At 46.5% G+C, this 19,920-nt stretch overlaps 5 protein-coding genes across 5 annotated transcripts; 1 reads left to right on the forward strand and 4 right to left on the reverse strand. All coding sequences in view use genetic code 12, as the record gives it.

The window, feature by feature from the left end:
- Window positions 1–438: 438 nt before the first annotated feature.
- On the forward strand, window positions 439–5,894 carry CXQ87_000485 (uncharacterized protein; the record flags this gene model as incomplete). Its single annotated transcript, XM_025479061.1, has 2 exons — window positions 439–587; window positions 2,141–5,894. The coding sequence occupies 2 exons, from the start codon at window positions 439–441 to the stop codon at window positions 5,892–5,894; spliced, it is 3,903 nt and encodes a 1,300-aa protein (XP_025338534.1).
- Window positions 5,895–6,104: 210 nt separating this feature from the next.
- AGP2 (Agp2p) lies at window positions 6,105–7,820 on the reverse strand (the record flags this gene model as incomplete). The annotated part of the gene is made up of 1 exon (XM_025479062.1): window positions 6,105–7,820. The coding sequence occupies one exon, from the start codon at window positions 7,818–7,820 to the stop codon at window positions 6,105–6,107; it is 1,716 nt and encodes a 571-aa protein (XP_025338535.1).
- A 922-nt stretch (window positions 7,821–8,742) lies between these two features.
- CXQ87_000487 (uncharacterized protein) lies at window positions 8,743–14,351 on the reverse strand (the record flags this gene model as incomplete). The annotated part of the gene is made up of 2 exons (XM_025479063.1): window positions 8,743–9,849; window positions 9,873–14,351. 2 exons carry the CDS (start codon window positions 14,349–14,351, stop codon window positions 8,743–8,745), a joined length of 5,586 nt encoding a protein of 1,861 aa, XP_025338536.1.
- Window positions 14,352–14,547: 196 nt separating this feature from the next.
- Window positions 14,548–16,098, reverse strand: ALK2 (Alk2p; the record flags this gene model as incomplete). Its single annotated transcript, XM_025479064.1, has 1 exon — window positions 14,548–16,098. One exon carries the CDS (start codon window positions 16,096–16,098, stop codon window positions 14,548–14,550), a length of 1,551 nt encoding a protein of 516 aa, XP_025338537.1.
- Window positions 16,099–16,988: 890 nt separating this feature from the next.
- On the reverse strand, window positions 16,989–18,650 carry PCK1 (phosphoenolpyruvate carboxykinase; the record flags this gene model as incomplete). Its single annotated transcript, XM_025479065.1, has 1 exon — window positions 16,989–18,650. The coding sequence occupies one exon, from the start codon at window positions 18,648–18,650 to the stop codon at window positions 16,989–16,991; it is 1,662 nt and encodes a 553-aa protein (XP_025338538.1).
- Between the last annotated feature and the right edge of the window lie 1,270 nt (window positions 18,651–19,920).

The raw sequence follows: 19,920 nt of genomic DNA on the forward strand, positions 1-19,920 counted from the left end.
CTGTACATGTGATGAGATTTGACTAGACTTCGCATGGTGCGTCTCATAATTGTGTTGATAACTCTCGTACTAAACTGCCTCATGAAATCCAAAAGTAGTCCTGACCCAAAAAATCAAATTCATATTGGTAATCCACTTACTAAGATTCTTTACGACTGAAATCCAACAATAGAGTCAAAAACGTAAGGTTGTCCATTCCAACGAACTAAAGCCTGACTGTGACTTAAGACATGTCTGAAGTCTCGAGTCTGCGTATCTAACGTTACCGTTGAGGGCTACAACCCTTCTCCGCGCACTTACACGTGACCAGAATGATGCTCTCTTAACTATGAGCCGGTGCTCGGCGGTCTAGATCCTTACACCACCCGCGAAATTTTTTTCCTACGCTATCGTCAGAAAAACTTCTTTTCCTTCCCTCCTCATACTTACCAGAACGCCATGATTGAACCATCGTTGAAAGCCTTGGCTTCCAAGTACAACTGTGAGAAGTCCATCTGCCGTAAGTGCTACGCCAGATTGCCTCCTAGAGCCACCAACTGCAGAAAGAGAAAGTGCGGTCACACTAACCAGTTGAGACCAAAGAAGAAGTTGAAATAATCGGACAGCCCCCTTACACTTTCCATTCCAGCGTGGGTGTTGCTTGTTCTTGCGTGCTTATGCCGCTTGTTCGAGTGATGTTCGCCTGGTTTGTTTAGCTCTATACAAATACAACGATCTGGAAATGCCCTGTAGAACTGGGTGGTGGAAGATGTTGCTGAAGATCCTGGACGAAGCAAGAATGATTATGATCCTAATCCTGAATGGAATGAATGCCTTGGATGTTGATGTCGAACGTTGTCGAGCCGCTTGATGGCTGAACTTGGATGTTCATTGATGAACTCACCGTCAAGCTGTACTGGCTTGAACTTGTCCTCAAGATGATCCATACATGAAAATTGAAGGCATTCTAGACTGTTTGATAAGTCCTCAGGTAAATGCTGATCGAATGATTTACTGTTTCGTGCCTTGCATCTATGTCAGCTCATCTGACTGCCCCATGACTATATCCACTGTAGAGTTTTGCGTGCGTGTGTGATCACGTAATCGGGACTTTATTCATGTAGAAATCAAGTCCACATTGCGTCTTTTCTCTCATTGGGTTGAATATCACGCTTTACATGCCCGACTGGCTACTTCCGAGCAACCGCCTCCCTACTGCTTCAACGGCATCAACTGATGCCGCATTTTGAAAGCTTCCAAATTAACGAAAAATCGAGAATGAAAAATCGCCTCGCAAGTTTTTCAGGATTATTTCTTACATCTCTCCCATTTTCGTCTCATTACTAAGCAGAAGGTCGTCTGTCAATGGTAGCAACAATTAACGCGTCGTCAGGCGGCGATACTCCTATAATTTAAATGTCTCAGTGCCGCAGCTTTCCCATGTAACATAGCCACTTGCAATCCCAAAGCATGCGGACTTCCATTATGTCATGTATCAACACCTGCCAAAAACGCACAGTGCATGCGAATCGAAAGACACACGGAATTACGGCACCATATACCAATGGCTAGGATGAACTTTCTGTGGCTTTCAGAGAAGCAAAATACTCTTAAACTGCTTACAATTCTCTAGAAAATATGTAGATAATTGTGTCCCATCCTTAGCGGCTATCACGGACTGCTTTTGTGGCAGTTTGCAGCCATTGCTAAAGAGGCAACACCTTTCAACCAAGAGCAAAAATATTACAAATTTCGGCTCAATCATAAATTATGAAATCAAACGCCATCAACTACACCCTGGGCGATTCCATTAAAGGGCACTTTTTGCCCGTTCCTGGTGCCCTATCAGGGTCGTGCCACGCCCATGATATACGCCTGCTCCAAAAATCCAGCGAGCATGTTTCACTCCTTGATCTATTCCTCAACACCCTCACTGAGTACACGTTAGCCATTCTCCCAGGAACACCGCTCTATTGGACCTTACATTTAGAACCCTTTGACCCGGACACTCAAGGCGTCCCAGTAGCACCTCCTGGTTTCCGAAAACATACTATTGGCTGCCGCATAAACAGTACAAATCATCAACACCCACAGCATCTGGCATCCCCACCCATCCCGCTACTCCTTTCCACATCCATCTCGCATAAGTGCCCCCCGGTAGCATGAATACTCCTGTCGGAACAGGATTCCCTCATGATCCGAAGGCCTCCCTGCCTCAGCTGGACTCTGCTCCGCTTGATGCAAATCTCCAGAGTCATCCGGCTTTTGTCAGCATGTATGGGAACCAGATAAACCCAGCTCAGCAGAAACGCCAGAACAGCATGTCGGCGTACGTCAACAACCCATCCAGCAAGCGAACCCCTAACCCCTTGCAAATGCAGCTCTCCATGCAGAGCAACGTCCCTGGCGCCAACCAGTTGGGATCCACCAACCCAGGCTCGCCTTCAGGGAGATTCGCTCCAGCAGCGCTGCGTGGCAAGTACCGCAAGTCTGTCCAATTTCCGTCTCTGCAACAGCAGCTACAGAACCAAGCGCCGCTGCAAGGTCACGGATCACTGATGATCAAGACACCAACTCCATCCAACTACGACGTCCCCTCAAGTCCGAACGTCACACAGTCCACGGCGCATAACAATTCGGATCTGTCCGGATCAAGCCCCATGGTGGATTCGATGACCCCTGCTAATACCTCCCACAACAAGGATACCGCCTCCGCCACCAGCCAGTCCCAGTCCATGCCCCTACAACAGCAGCCTTCGGTACAATCCGACGCGCTGAACAATCAACAACAGCGGGTCATGACAGACGAGGAACAGCAACTCGCCACCAAGTTGAAGGAGACGTACAAGAACATCGTGAGTTTCGAGGAGATTGTCCAAAAGTCCATCGTGGACCTCACTCACAAGATTAATCAGTCTAGCAACTTCTACTCCCCTTACACGACGTCCATGTACGTCCCTCAGCATCAGGCGCTCCACGGATCGGCGCCCAATTTCCAGGCCGCACTTCCTACAAACACAACCGAGCTCTCGAACAACTTGTGGACCATCTATCATCATAATATCACCTTGTTGAACAACTATTATGATTTCCTCACCACTGCGTTGAAGCCAACGGCAATCTCTACGCATCATAGAACAGGCAAAAACATAATTGATTTATACAAAATCCCCCGCCGAATGTGGGTCTACGGTATTGTGGGATTTCTAGAATTGTTAAAAAACATCATGAGCATTTTTCAGGAGCACGAGGTTTTTTCTTGCTTCATCGCTCACTGCTTCAGCATAGTCTCGAGCCTCACGGATCCATCATGGGAGATGGAGGGCTGGTGGTGTGAGAAGCTCGGTGACCTCTCCAGAATGGCCATCGCTTTATACTCATCGCGATTCATTGATTGGAAATCCAGTTCCGAGTACTGGTATTGGAACGCTTTGAAAACACTTTACGGCCATGGTAAGATGTATTATCATATGAGTACTGTCCAGCAGGATAATCTAGAGGCACTCGTGAACATCAGTAAGGCCGTTAATTGTCGCGATCCATTTGTTCCTACAGCTCAATACCTAGAGCTAGTCGTTGAAAACATTTGTACTCAAAGGAATATCCTTTCTTTGCTTGAGTTACCCATCATCGACTTCATCAAGATTCATAAGGTCTTATTGTGCATCAACACCAGCAACCCAAACTCCCGCATCTCTCCTAACCAAGGTGACATGTTCCAAGAAACAAGACTCAATCAGGGAATAGATCTTGTCTCTCGGTATGCTATGTCATTTGGCTCGGACTCCCATGGGTACAATTTTTTCTTGCGCCAGTTCATCTACCCTAATCAATCTGATAAACAGAACTCCGATCCGTTCACTCAATATTTGAAGCAACAACATGAGCAAGATCAGCAGTCCAATTCCATGGATACAATAGAGAAGGTAAACTTTTGGTTCAACAAGGGTCCTCTTTTTGCATTAGCCAACATCAATCACTTGATTGGCTTCGGTGATGCCAGAAATCCTTTTGCAAAGTTATTCTTGCTTCCAGAGGCTCTACGCGAGCGGAAAGACAAAAAAGAGAGGAAGAGGAAGACGAAGTCGACCGGTTCACAAGACCAAGCCAACATGGAGGCATCCCCTCAGTTCGGTGGAATGACCAACGGCGTGGATAGTGCATCAGTAACTGGATCTGATCTTTCTGTCATGGATTGGTTCTATTGCTTAGCTTATCTCGACAAGTCAGTTTTGGAGCTCAACTTCCGAATTTTGAGATACTTCTTGGTTGGTCCAAAACAAGCATCTGCATGTCATGTTATTGTCTGGCTTTACTTCTTGATCGCTCTCGGTGAGGCTATTAAGCGCTACCCGGAGTCTAGGAACATGTTCTTGTGGTTGTTCCAGAAGTTTTTCCCCTGGGAGGCATTCATTAACTACACTAACAGCATTACCGCCATTGTGAGGAACAATACCCATGTCAATGATATGTGTCGTGAGTATATCATCAACCATCCTAATTACGTGCAACATTTCAATGAGAACGAACACTTACCTGAAGTTTGGAAGTGTTGGGGTACACTCTGGTTTGACTTTATTTGTGTCAAGCAAGATTATGAAGACTTTGAAGCTGCAGGTATACTGAGTCACGAAATGTTTGACCAGCCTATATGTGGGACTCCACCCATGATGAACCTCAACAACTTGCAGCAAGATGGCTCAGGTCCCAGAGACAAGGGCCAGAAGGACAACGAGGAGAGACTTGTTCGTATTGTTTTGCTTTCACGTTTACTCGCGGACAATTATGACTTTGGTTTCATGAGAGACAAAGATGGTTTCAAGTTTGATCAGCAGGTTTACGAGGACTCGAAGAACGACACTCTTCTTTCGTTTCCTTCTTACAAAGGCTCTAGTGACATGTATCAATTCATCAACGAGGTGATCTACGAAGACAACCGCTTGACGCTGGGAAGTTTCGTTACACCGATCTCGACTTCCAATCTCGGGCAAAGACTTCTGGAGGATTCCCTCACACCAGAGTTACTTGATGAGTGTTGGTTCCACATCGCTGCGGGGTCATCGTGGCTTAATGGTACTGGTGGCATTGATTTCAGTGATGTGATACCCAATCAGGAAGCTTTGGAAGGTTACGCCGATACTGAATCGAATGACAATGGAATCGATTTGGACTCTGTCGGCCAGGCTGGCCATTTAGAGAATCATCATTTGTATCACCTCCTGCAGCATCAACAGGCTTTGATGCTGCAACAAAGAGGGGCTTCACAAGAATTTTATAACGGCATTATTGAGGGTGATTTGGTACCCTCTTTCAGGAAGAATTCTGTTGAAGGTGACCTTGGTGACAGAATGGACACCTCCTTAACTTACATAACCTTCGACACCAATATTTGGTTGAAGCACTGTGGCAGAATTTTCAAGTGCGCTCATAGCGGGGCTTTTAAGGTGCTGATTCCCCTTATCGTTTTCCAGGAGTTGAGATCTCTTAGGAAATCGACAGAAGCCACCATTGCTGATGCTGCTACGAGATCAGTAATCATTATTAGAGAGTTGTACGCCAACAAGGAAGTTGTGCCGTTGAGATTTGACGGGACAGTTGCCAGCGACATAAATGAGGTAACTGAATTTGAGAATAATCCTTCTTGGCTTAACAATGTTGACCTGACTGTTCTCAATGTGGTCACAGAGCATGACGAGATAAACAGGAAGACGATGAATGGAACCAATGCCATTCTTAGAACCAAGCCTCCTATTATGCTTGATGAAAAAATGGCTAAGGTTTTCCGCTACTGTGTCCTCATTACAGACGATAGAAATATGCGCTTGAGAGCCAAAACGACTGGTCTAAGCAGCTTCCAAAGCCGATGGCTTTTCGGTCAACTCGAGTCTATTAGCTCAAATATGTGCATAGACTGAGTTGGCATAAACTTAGCATAAACTCATTACAAAAATAAGGACTGTCTGTCCATCCTTTATAGACCAGACATGAAATACAACGGTTAGTAAAGCTAACGATTTTCTAAATCTAACATGGTATTTGATATAGTGCTGAAATATAGGATGATGGAACACAAGTAGTTCCTTGATGCTATTCGTAACGATTGATGCATGTGTAATGTGATGAGCTTAGAAGATCCAGTCCAAAATCTTCTTTCTGAGACCGGCCTTCTCGTTGTCGGCCTCCAAAGCAGCATAGAATTCATACTCATGCTCCTCGATCTCTTCAAGACCAGTTTGAAGGTCAGCATCTTCTGGTCTGATGTACTTTGGTCTCTTAATAAGTTTGTAAGCAATGTAAACACCTAAGGCAATGAAGACCATAAGATAACTGAACAAAAAGTGGTCGACTGTCCAGTGGCCTGGAACGAAAGCCTCGTAACCCTTAATGCCAACAATGATCCACAAGAAGATACAAGCAAAGATGGCGGTGTATGGCTGGAACCATGATCTGTAGGTGAAGTTGTTTCTGTCAATACCCTGTACTTTAACGGCTCTGTAGAAATGCAAATAAGTGACACTCATGAAAGCATAGTTAAGCAATTGAGCACCAGTACACAAGTTCACCATATAGTTCAAGGCATTCTCACCAGTCTCACCCAACTGCATCAAAGACAAAAGGGAGAAACAAGCAGAGACGGCAACACAGTAAATTGGAACACCGGTCTTGGTACAGTATCTGAAGAACTTTGGCACGTAACCCTTCTTGGAAAGAGCATAAAGGGCTCTGGAGGAACAGTAGGTGTATGAGTTACCGGCGGAGAAGGCGGAAGACAAGACAACACCATTGACAATGTGAGGAAGAACCTGAATTTCCAAGTTCTGCATGGCCACAACGTATGGAGAAGAAGCAGCGTTACCACTGTTGTCATCGTCACCATGAACAATCTCCAAGTAGGTTGGGTCGTTGTAGGCAAGCAAGATGGTGACAGAAAGGGCACCACCAATGAAGAAAATAACCAAACGGTACAAGACAGTCTTGAAAGCAGAAGCCATATTCTTTCTGGGGTTCTTAGCCTCACCAGCGGTCATACTAAGGTACTCAGACGACACGACAACGAAGTTAGCAGAGAACAAGCCTTGCAAGAAACCCTGGAAACGACCAAGAGATCCCTCTCTCATGTATTCGGCGATTGGGCCGCCCTCGGCGTGCCAGTGTCTGAAACCAAAGGCATCGTTTTGTGGGTTCGCACCACACATAGTGATGATGGTGAAGAACAAAAGTCCGATACACAAAATCAATTTAGCCAAAGACAACCAGAATTCAGCTTCACCGTAAAGCTTGACGGCGAAAACGTTGATGGCGCAGTAAATGACGATCTGGATAACAAGAGTGATGGCAGGACCGTAGTCATCTCTCCAAAAGTGAATCATACCATTCACGGCAGTGATTTCGAACGGAATGTACAAACTCTGCATCAACCAAAAATTGACGGAGGCGGCACATTCGTAAGCTGGGTCAACCACACGGCCGGCCATGGCCAAGAAGGGGGAGTCAATGGGCAAGTAGCAAACCATCTCACCAACTGAGACAGTCAAACACAAAATCACAACAGTCCAGAAACAGTAAGCCAAAAGAAGACCCAATGGACCGGCCTCGATTAAACCAGAGGAACCAATGGTGATGAACAAACCAGTACCAATGGATCCACCGATGGCAATAAGGTTAACATGTCTCTGTTCCAACAATCTCTGGGTGTGATGATGGATATCATCTTCCTTCTTTTCCAGGGAACGGCCCACGGAACCCTGATTAGAAGAGGTGTCGTGGAAACTTTCATTGAAATCGACATTAGTTCCAGCGGAATTCCTGGAGAGCTGTTTCTCAGCATCTATTTTGGACATGATGGTGAGGAAGTAGTTAGGCTAATTTTTTTTTTGCGGTGGAGGGGTATGCAGTGGTAATTATATGGCAGGTGAGGTGCGCCGAAGAAAAAAGTAAAGATGTTCGGGATGCGCTGCGAAAAAGAAACAACAAGGGTCTGTTCTCAGTTACTTTCTTTGCCTACGGAAAGCAAAAAAAAAAAACTGAACAAGATTACCGAGCGACATCATCTCTTATATAAAGGCTCTTATATAAAGGCTATGGAACGAGAACTGGAACACTGCGAGCAGCGCAGTGGAGCGGCGTGAACAGGCTACTCATCCTGCCCCTAAACCGGTATTTTAGGAGCACTTACATCATTGCACACTTGAGGCAACGGCATCGGGTCCGGCACAATCATGGGGAAAATCTCAGTGGCCCGTCCCACGCACCACTTCCATATTTATGCAGGCAGAACAATCTGCCCATTTTTTTCCCGAGCAAAACGCCGTACACGGCCAACCTCTTTTTCTGAGATTGTTTCCTCCAAATGGCGGGACGTTAGTGGGGCAGTGCCTCGCCGGCGCAAGTGACAATGAGCAACTCTCGCTGCAGGTTGCCTCATGCGGCGACGTCCTTTCGAGCTTGGCATGGCCGCATGTCCATGTCTGTTTAAAACATTCTGTACACACTTTGGCTAGTGGCTCCATAATCCGTGAGCTGTTTGCAGGCCTGTATGCTAAGTGCTGCAGGGCGGAGGGAAGCCTCGTGACTGACTCTGCAAAGCTTTTTAAATTACGACTGCAAAAAATGGCCAGGTTCCCCGGTCATCGCCCGCCAAGACACTCTCAAGGGTCCGAGATCTTTGTTTTGCGCGGTCTTCCGCTGCCAAGTGCTCGCGACCGTTAAACCTTAGAGAAAAAATTTTTTGCCGGAAGTAGAATTTCACAAAATTCCGGTTCCCTAAGCAGCCTCAACTAGGGCGTTCACGAGCACAAACAAAGTCGCCAACTGCTTGAGTCCCTCCAGAGCAAGCTTATGCTCCTCCTCGTACCGCCGCAAATCCCCCTGCTCCATTAATTGGTCTCGTTTCATTACACCAACAACAAGAGGACGGAAGTGCAGCATAAGTTCTTTCGCTTGCATAATTCCTGGCTGGAACGAGGGCCCCATCGCAGAGAGCACCGTCGCAACCAATTGGAAAGCAGGCACTAGCAACTCGTAAAAAGAGATCGTCCGCACGCTGTGGGTGTGTTTTGTCTCGTCTGCAAGAGACGCCGGAATATCCAAGCTCAAGGTGATGAGTGCAGTAGCTCTTTCCTCTTTGGCCCCATATACCGGGGTGCTGCTCGGCACACTGTCGATCTGGAGCTCCAAGCCCAAATCGGAGTCGATGTTTAGAAATTTAAGATTGCGGACAATGGAGAAAATCTCGTTCTGGAAAAGCTGCACCGCTCCATCTCTCGTATGTGCAATTCTTATCAAAAGATAAAGCGTAGCCTTGAATGCTGTGAGCTCGTAGAGTAGAGTGTCGACGCGGATTCCAGACTCGGTTCGGCCTTCGCAGGCCTCAAAAAGCTCGCCTGTACGTTTCAACAGTCTTGCCAAAAGCGACAAGGAATTATTTTCCACAATTGCGTCGAGAATGGACGTCAGCTGCTCCAATCCCAGAAGATTCACGAGCGTTTCCATAAGAATTATTGATGTGATGCGGGGTGCTCCTTCCAGATAGATCGAGTCGTTGCATATGACGTTGATGAACCTTCTATCGACAGATCGGAGCGCTGTGAGTATCTGACGAAGCAATGGTCCAGACAGTGGTGTTTTCTGCGTGAATTTGTTGAGCAAGATGTACAAGTCCGATCTCAAAGCCGGCGTGGAATTAGTGCAAAGGACTCCATTCACGCATGTTTTGAAAAGTGGGAGGAGTTTCTGTAAATGGTGCTCCCCTCCCTCCTCCGCTGTAGCGAGTGTTTTCGAATCTTCCTCATACATGTCGAACAAGAGCATACACAACAGGATTAACTCTTCTGCAAACAATACGTCCCGCTCGTAGTAGTCATTGTTGATCTTGGGAGGATGTACTGGAACACTTTGAGAATAAAGTCGGCCCGGTCCGCCACTCCTTCGTTGCTAAGAACCTGTATGATTTGCACCCACAGCTGCAAGCACCTCAAGTGACGTTTCTTGAGCTCCTCCACAACAAATATTTTTTGGAAAAGCTCGTCAACTCTCGTAACCTCACTAATAATGTCGATTGAAAATGCAGCTTTCTCGTTGTCAGTCGAGAGCCTTTGATTGGCATTTTGACAACGCAATGCAGCAAATTTCTTCAACAATTTCACCCCCTTCTTGGCCTCCCTTTCCTTGGTTAACTCGTGCAAGAGAGCTGGAAGATTGTACTTACTTTCGAACTCAAGTAATTTGTGTGGCTCAAAATTGTAGAATTGATAGTTGAGAACGTCCAAAAAGTTGAGAATCTTCGGAGTACCGTTGAAAAATTCCGTGTCGTTGAGAAGTAGCTTGATGTATTGCTCCTTCTTCGTGGCAGATTTGATTTCATGAATTTCAATAGACAAGTATTGAAGGATCAGATTTCTGTACTTCATGAACTCGAAGAATGTCTCAAGGCTAGCATGGTCCTCTATGAAGCTGTTTCTGACACCATCTTGAACATTACCCTCAAATTTCTTGTCATGCCAAAGCGTGACATCGTCAATTTTTGGTTGAACGTTAAGTAATTTCGATGACAAGTCATATTTTCGGATATGGTTCAATGTCTGGGCAGAGATCACGGAATTTTTGGTCAAGCGCACCAACACTTGCATCGTCAAACTTGCCAACTTAGATGGGCCGAGACCAATCTTGGTGACGTAACCGTGGGTGTAATCAATATCAAAAATTAAGTCGATAGTCGACATAAGCAATTGTATCAAGCTGTCAAGGAGTGACAATTCGTTGTCATCGTTGCTTAAAGAAAGGTTCCCACTGCGAGTATCGTAGCCGAGAAGGAAATGTGCCACAGTGATCTGGCCGGTCACAGGCAAGTTCGCAAGCAAGAATTCCAAGATATCGTATTTCACCTGCAAGGAATCCGAAATTGTCTCCAACTGTTGAACAAACGCATATCTGATTTTGATGGACTCGTCGACATTCTCGAACACACTCAAGAGTCTGGTATTCCTCAACGAGAGATCTTTGGAAAGAGCGCTCTTCGTACTGAATACCTTGGACTCGGAGAGTTTGCGCAAGATTGAAATTGCTGGCTGGGAAACGTTTGCCTCATCTGAGCCAACATACAAGGCAATGTGGACAACACTGGACAAGTTGAATAGAATCAATTCGTAGTAATCGCTCACACCATGGGTTCCAAGGCCCTTTGGATAATACACATTGTCATATGGAAGTCTTTGAGTCGATACTGCAAGACTCAAACTTGTTCCGTATCCCAAGGGCTTCTTGCTATCCGACTGAGAATAAATATCGTCATTCTTGAGTAGTGGCAAAAGTTTCTCAATGTATACTTCCTGAAGTTGTAAGATGTTGTCAACAATGCTCAACGCATCCACCATCAAATTTTGCAAGACAGTGCTGCTACTGATCACCTCAACTCCAGTGTTCACAATGTCGAACAACACTGCAGATGCTTTGTCTTCAAAGAGGAAGTTCAAGATCGCAAGGGAATGATGAAGTCTAACGAAGGTCTCAAATGAGATGGTCGTGACTTCCCCGTTCACGAGTCTTGCTGTAGCAAACACTTCCTCAGTCGAAAGTGTCTGTTGAGATATTTGCGGAGCTGTTTCCACTAGGAACAACCAATCAACTTCATTCAATGACGCTCTGATAATCTTGAGAATGGTTTGTTGCAAGTATATTTTGAAATCTTCGTCTTCAAGGTCTGGAGTGTGGGTGAACACTTCGTTGATGAGGTATTCAATGTAAGGCCACACGCCGATTTGATTTTTGAATCTGTAGCCATTGCCGAGATTCGACGGATTCAAAAGATGCAGTTCATTAAAGCCATACTGCTCGGTATTAGAAGGTTCAAGTAGCTGTGCAATCAATTGAACAAAGTTCGACACCTCTGATGTTCTCGTGAGCGACATCTTAAAAGCTTGATTCATGGTCAATCCTCTGTATAGGTTTCTGAGTTTCTGAACCTCTGTCTTGGCAGTATTTGAGACAGCTGTCAGCACTGAGCTCCTACCGGTATACCTCAGGCTATCGGCAGAGGTTAGGTTGTCGCCATCATGAAGTGCATGGCAGATCCAGCGGTCAACGGTATCCCAAATCTGAGTCCTGATGGTGAGATCATTGGTTGCCGCAAACTCTTTTAAACAAAACAAGACAAGGTTGAGGATTATGCTTCTGTTATCGTCGCTGAAGATGTTAGGGGCTGAGTTCGTTCTCTTCTGAAGGTATCCCTTCGCACTAGTGATCAAATTATCAAACTTGAGAAAGGAGGCAAGAATAGGATGGAATCTGGCAAATGCAGACTTCCTGAGACCATGTGAAACTGGTTCGTCACCGGTCGAATTTTTGACGACCTGGGCAATGAGCATGATGAAACCAGCAATGAAAACCACAGAGTCCTCTGAAAGTGTGATAGGGCTTTCAGTGTCGGTATCATACACCCGCTTATGATGGCTGCTGGAGAAAAGGAACTCCAGCTTCTGTTGTTCTAACTTTGACCTTGAGTTCAACTCCTGTTCCAAGTTAGTTGTGAGTGCGTCCAAGTAGTAAGTCAAGGAGCTTACTATGGAGTCGACTGAGATATATGAGTAGTCATTTTTCCGAAAGGTATTGGCGTTTACCAAAATATCCCAGACTTTCAAGCTGGCAATTGTTCCACCGGAGGTCAAGCTACCCAACAAAAAGCAGAATGTTGCAGTGATGAGCGGCAGTGTATTTTTCGAAATGCCCCAGTCAACAAAACCAGTGACGTTGGACTCATCTGCAGACCAAAATGCATCGCAAAGGGTAGGTCTATTGCTGTAGGTATAGACGCAAGCCATGTAGAATCTTTCCAAATCAGCACGGCTGGCTATATCATTTAGGTCGTGACTTGAGTCGGAAGCATCAGGGGAAGTCTTTTCTAACTGCTTCGATGCGAGACTTTCATAACTGTCATTAAAGCTCGTGGAGTTCCTCGTTGAGTCCTCGAGCTCGTTTTTGTTGGATGATAAAAGATAATCCTCCTCGTTATCCCTAAGCAGAGTCAAGACTATGGCAGCATGATTCACAAAACTGCTGAAAAATGAGTGTAATATCGGTGCAAGTATATCGTCCGCAATGGCTCTTGATACCTTGAAGCTCGAGAAGTCGCAAAGCTTGGCAACATTCAGATACTGGGGATTAGATTTGGCTGCGTGGAGTAGCTCATCATTACCTGAGTATACAAATTTGGCAGGCAACAACAGAGGAAAGCTTCTTTGCAAAAGGGCCCTAAAGTCATAAAGATCGCTTTGCTCTAGAAGAGCCGTAGTTCCTTGGGTTGCGGTTTCAGCTGAGTAGCTTAATAGCTGTTCGGTAGTACCATAGCTAATAAGCCATTCGATGTACTGAAGAATGTCCTTCTTGAAATCGAACTTCTCTGTTCTAACTGGCACTGCCTTACACCACGGAATGAAGGCGATGAAGAAAAAAAGTTTTGAGCACAAATCAAATGGTCGTAAAGATGATTTCGACAAGTCGATGAGGTCATTATCTTTCACTTTTGGATAATCAGCGGAAAGGGTGGCCACAAACTGTTGATGAATTTTGTGTATCTCCTTTTCTTCCATGTCCTCCAATCCTGTCACGCACCGTAAAAGAGAAGGAAGGTAATGCAAAAGTAGAATATCTGAATCGTTGGTGATATTCTCGTTGACATGTTTAATGATGGCACTGTAGGTATCGTAATTCTGAAGCGATTGAGGAAATGCATCGATAATCAAATACAAAATCTGACTCAAAAGATCGTGAATGTGGAATAACTGCTGCTTCACAAAGTACACTTTTTTAACGAAAGCTAGATTGTTGATATCTGAGGTGGCTTTCTGCTTGTCGATCTGATCATTTTGAACCTGGATTAGTTTGTAGATTTTTTTATAACTTTCGAGGGATTGCTGGAATAGTTCCTTCGCTGGGTCCTTTGAAGGGTATAACATCTGTACTCTGTTGTTTGTAACCATGTAACCTAAGATGTTGAGGATGTAATCGTACCTTCTAAAAAAGGCCAAAATTCCCGCATCTTCAAGGCTGGAGCCTTTTGAAAAGCTCTCGTTCGTGGCCAGCAGAAGCAATTCAGCTGTTGCAATCTCGTCTAAGTCAAGCTCACTAGCAAGAAGATATGCGGTCTCGATGAAGGCTTTATTAAGCTTAAAAGACAGTCCGTCAGAAAAAGTAATGGGTTCACTGTCAGCCTTGGCCAAAGTTTGCCTGGCTTTGTCAGACTTTGGTGGAACCACGAGTAACTGTCTTATGTCCGTTCCAATCAAAGCATCTATCTGATCTGGGACGCTGTCCAGAAATTTGACAGTATTATAGCAATCAGTGAAGACGCCAATATCCCACAGATAGGTAGCGGCCATGATTTTTTATGAATTGAGGCTGGGGAACAGGCTATCTTACTCGATGTTGTACATGAAGTTTTAAATTTTTGTTAACTACAAACATGTTGTGTGCAGTACAGTTGGTTTTCTTACGTCGAAGCTGAACAGTTCAAGCCTTCGATTAACTACAGTCGCAGCTTACCATATGGTACGTGAGCATAATAAATATATAAGTCTAAGTAAGACTGATATTGGCGCCGTCAAACAAAGACATGGTCAAGTGGGATGCCTTCTTGGGGTTCTCGCAGTGATCGAAGGATTGGATGTCCTTGAACATCTGCAAAAGTCTGACAGTCACGTAAGACGCTTCTGTCAATGCAAATTGCTGGCCCAAACAAATTCTTGGTCCACCGTTGAATGGGAGGAATCCCCAACCAACCTTCTTCATTCTCTCTTCACCCCATCTCTCAGGCCTCCATTGCATGACATCCTTGCCGTAAATCTCCTCCAGTCTGTGAGTGGCGAAAATTGTGTAAGTGACGGTCTGACCTTTTCTGATGAATACGGGTTGGTCCTTGTTGGGGCCACCACCGCGTGGGAGGGTAGTATCTTTCGTGGCCACACGGAAGTTCTGTGGCACGGATGGGTAGAGTCTGAGGGTTTCGTTGGTGACCCACTTCAAGTATTCAAGTTTCTTCAAGGACTCGAAAGTGATGCCTGACAAGTCCACGTCGTCACCTTCGCCAAAAGCATTGACAACTTCAGCACGCAATTTTGCAAACACATCAGGGTTTCTAGCGAGCTCAAAGAACATAAACGACATCAAGCCGGCAGTAGTATCTCTGGCAGCCAACAAGATGTTCAAACACTGGTCACGCAACACTTTGGGGTCTCTGGTCTGCTTAGCCAATTCGTACAAGAAAACGTAGCCTGAGCCGCTGAATTTCTCAACCTCCTCTGGGGTGGAGTTCAAGGCCTTGTCAACGTAGTAGTCGGCAAATTCGTGGACGATCTTGTTGTTGCGCCAGAAGCGAGGGTTGTTAACAATCCAGTAAAGCTTCTGGAAACCGGCACGCATGAACAAGTAGGACTGGGAGATGTTGAAGGCCTTAGCAAACTGTCTTTTGACGGCGGGTCCGCTCTCAGCAACACCAGGCTCGTCCTCGCTTAGGGACTCGCAGGATTCACCAAACAAAAATTCCGTTCCCGAGTCAATGGTCAACTTGAAGAAGAGGGGCTGAATGTTGAACTTCTGGCCGCCGGTGCTACGAATGATCTTTGCGAGCGCCTGGACGTGGGGCTCCAAGGCTCTGACGTGACCAACCTGCTCTCTGGCAAACTGAGGTCTCAACATGGCTCTCGAGTGCTTCCAGCCCATGCCGTCCAAGGTGAAAATACCATCACCGAGCAAAATCTGGAACTGACGGTGGCGGAGTCCAAGGATGAAGTCGTTGAATTGCGTGCCCAAAAGGGCCTTGATGTTCTCTGGGTCCCGGGTCGAGACCACCGGGGTGCCGGCCATGGTCAAGTGGACCGTGTCATGGCCAGTCTCGACAAACCGCTGGTACAAGTAGTCAGGCATTTCACCATTGGCCTGTTTTTCAACCACAAGCTTCATGAGTTTAAAGCCATACCAGCCGTCCAGGACAGTCGGAGCAAACGAAGCTCCGGAGCGCTTGTAAGCAACGTAGTATGCGGCAACGTTGAATAAACGGTAGGCCACTAGGGCTAGGATGATGGCCGCCCACCAGGGGATGTTGACTCCTAAATCAGCAATTACCAGCATGTTAGTTTTGTGGAAATAGCGGACGAGCATGCTTTTATATTTCGTGTGGAGATAAGCGATGCACCTGCAGCCCGCGAGGGGAAGCTGTCTGTAGAATCAACAGGAAGAGGCAATGAGGTAAGCCAATGAGGGGGTGTATGAGCACAAAACCAACAAAAAAAAATAGAAGAATCGCTTGACGAAATCGAATGATTCTCGGAGCTTGTAACTTCCGGGTTTTCTGGGGGGCCCTTACCTTGGCGTAATTGGTTTTACTCTACTCGTTGTACTGGCGCATGTGCTGTGGTGGAGTGCGCAAACGCCTTGGGCTCGAGAGCTCCGAGAGATGCTAGTGGATATTCCGAAGTAACGCCGCTCCGTCTATGACCGGAAAAGCAAGACGGTGCGTTTCACGTTCAAATCGGAGAATGGCCTGTCGGCAGGGCAGGGACCCCAGGAGATCTCCGACAGACAAAATCCTAACTCCAATGCCATGTGAATGGCTGCGAAAACTGATCTACGGCCCGCTCTTGTAACGCTTAAGTCCGTCAGCAACATGAAATAAAACACAAGAGAGTGATTGCGGGATGCGGAGTTTAGCTCAAACAAGCGGGCCATTGTGGCCATGAGATTTTAGCTGTGGACAATGCAAAAAGGCATAGAAGTGGTGGTGACAATGTCATGTTGCGAAAGCCGTTAGATCCTGCGCTTTTGTGTAATCGGACATCTCATAATCCGGGTTCCTCTGGGCATCTCAAGTCACTCGACAGCGACAAAGATCCACTGTTTTTTGTCAACTTTGAAAAGACTTCATTGGATGTCGTGGCGTGGTGCTCGCCTTGCTTTCACATGCTCCATGCGATCTACATTGTGGTCTTACCTTATGTGTATGCACTATATGCGAAAAGAGTTTAGACAGTGGGGCCAGCAGCCTGCACCTCAGAAGTGGCCTGGTCAGCGTACTTCTTGAAGTTCTCCACGAACTTGCCAGCCAAAGAGCTGATCTCCTTCTTGAAAGAAGCCTCACCCTCAGACCAGGCATTGACAGGATTGAGAAGCTCAGGTGGAACACCTGGACACGTCTTTGGAACATTCAAGTTGAACACTGGGAATTTCTCGTATTCAACCTCGTTCAAAGTACCATTGTGGATAGCGTCCAACATGGCTCTAGTGTACTTCAATGGGCATCTCTTGCCGCCTCTGGCAGCAGAAGCACCAGCCCAACCGGTATTAAGCAACCAGGCGTTGGCATTGTGCTTGGAGATCTTGTCAGACAACTGCTGAGCGTACTTCATTGGGTGCAAAACCAAGAATGGTTGACCGAAACAAGCAGAGAAAGTAGCCTGTGGCTCGGTGACACCCTCCTCAGTACCAGCCATCTTGGAGGTGTAACCAGAAATAAAGTGGTACATCACCTGGGAGTTGGTCAACTTGGACACTGGGGGCAAGACACCGCTGGCGTCACAAGTCAACAAGATGATGTTGGTTGGGTGAGTGTCAGCCAAACATGGGATCTTGGCGGATGGGATGAAGTCGATAGGGTATGCACATCTAGTGTTTTCCGTGATGGAAGAGTCGCTGTAGTCAACAAGCTTGGTCTCTGGGTCGTAGACAACGTTCTCCAAGATGGAGCCAAACTTGATGGAGTTGAAAATCTCTGGCTCCTTCTCCTGAGAAAGGTCCAAACACTTGGCGTAACAACCACCCTCAATGTTGAAGACACCGTTGTCAGACCAACAGTGCTCATCGTCACCAATCAACTTTCTGTTAGGGTCAGCAGACAAGGTGGTCTTACCGGTACCGGACAAACCAAAGAAAAGAGTGACGTCACCCTTCTCGTTACCCTGGTTGGCAGAAGAGTGCAAGGTCAAGACCTGGTGCTTGATAGGCATCAAGTAGAACATGACAGTGAAGATACCCTTCTTCATCTCACCGGCGTACTCGGTACCCAAGATAACCATCTCCATGTCCTTGAAGTTGATCTCCACAGAGGTGGAAGAGGTCATACCCTTGGTGTAGGTGTTGGCTGGGAACTGACCAGCGTTGTAGATGGTGAAGTCTGGCTCACCAAAGTTCTTGAGCTCCTCCTCAGTTGGTCTAATCAACATGTTGGTCATGAACAAAGCGTGGTAAGCTCTGGCACAGATAATTCTGACCTTGATTCTGTAACGAGGGTCCCAGCCGGCGTAAGCGTCCACAACGAACAACTTCTCTCTGGTTCTCAAGTAGTCCAAAGCTCTGGATCTGGAAATCTTCCAGGTCAACTCGTCAACCTGCTTGTTGACAGGACCCCACCAGATGTTCTGGGAAGAGGTCTCCTCATCGACAATTCTCTTGTCCTTTGGCGATCTACCAGTCTTCTTACCGGAGTAGGCCATCAAGGCACCGGTGGAAGAAATGGTGGTACCCTTCTCCAAAAGACCATCCTCGTACAAGGTTGGTGGAGGAGCGTTGTGTCTGATGGTAACATCATCCTTAAGAGTCAACTGCTGAACCAATGGGTCCTCAGTAGACTTGATCGATGGGTGATCAGTGAAGTTCAAAGAAGATTCAACAGCGGTAGGTGGAACCATGATTGATAGAGGTTTAAGTCAAAGAGGAAAAAAAAAATCCGTAAATGTGGGGGAATGTGTCTCTTTATATATTCGTCAGGACAAGACGCCAAACCAGGCGTTGCACATATTTGCAGCTTGTCACAAAGTAAGAAACGCCTGGTGTGCCCGGGACTGCGGATCCACATGCTGGGGTAGCTGGACTGCAGGTAGAGGCTTTTTGGCCGGGATAAGGGAACGTAATGTATGGAGAAGGCATGCGCGGGATGAAAAATATGGGGTAAAGAGCGAGGACCAGCCTCCAAAGCAGCAGGAAAAAGTCGGGTGGCGCGACTTTTTCACCGGTTGGTCACGGAACAGGCGACGGCCTAGATGAGCAGCCCGGGAGAATGGAGCATTCCTGCAGAAAATACCTGTATTCCACCACGCCTCCCGCTTTGCCCCGGGATCCTGGCCTGGCCAGCCTGGTGGGATTCATCCCAGTCAAACATAAAGCGAAAGTTTAGAAGAAGCCGGAAAAGAAATGTGTGTGTAGCGTGATCCATTTGCTCATCTCCACTTTGCTGTAGATCTCATTGGCCGTGGGCGATGCACATGCTTGAGCAAGCTGGTGTAGGGCTCTTAATGGTGTGAGTATGCCGTGAGACATACAAGGCGTAACAATGTCCTGTAGTGGAGAACCAGAGGCACATTGGCCTATGTGATGCTTACTTTGCTACCCTCTCGGAATATACCGTTCACAACCCTTGTTGGGGTAGCAAGACCCACGTATGCCCGGGCGCTTAAACCTAACAATACCCCAACAGCTTCGGAGGCCAGTTTACTCTACCGCCAATCTTCCCCTCCTGGTTCTTCGTCAATGTAATTTCACGTCAATGTTGCGTCTCCAGCCTCCATAGATCAATTTTGGGTCGTTCCTACTGTTGACAAGTGCAAACCCCGGGGATCATTATTTTTCAGATACGCGATAGGCTGGTTGCAAGTCGTAACCAGAATCAACGTTCTGCTTTCATAAAAACCTATTAGAAATTATGAGCTGATGACATGGCGCCATCTTGCATCTTCATTTGGTGAAAATCCACTCTTCATTAGGTAGCCTCGGAAGCGTCTTGCGAGGCTTCTTCGCACACATCCGTTGATCCGAGCGCACCGGTGTCTAACGGTTAAACCTCTTGTCTGTGCCAAAATCCTTCCATACACCCTTTCGTGGCATCGGCTTAACAATCTGCCCCTCAGCAAACGAATTTATCCGACCGTTGGACGAGGGGCTGTAGTGGGGTTTCCGATTTAG

This window comes from Candidozyma duobushaemuli (genome assembly GCF_002926085.2).
Source record: "Candidozyma duobushaemuli strain B09383 chromosome Unknown A_B09383, whole genome shotgun sequence".
NCBI lineage: Eukaryota > Fungi > Ascomycota > Pichiomycetes > Serinales > Metschnikowiaceae > Candidozyma > Candidozyma duobushaemuli.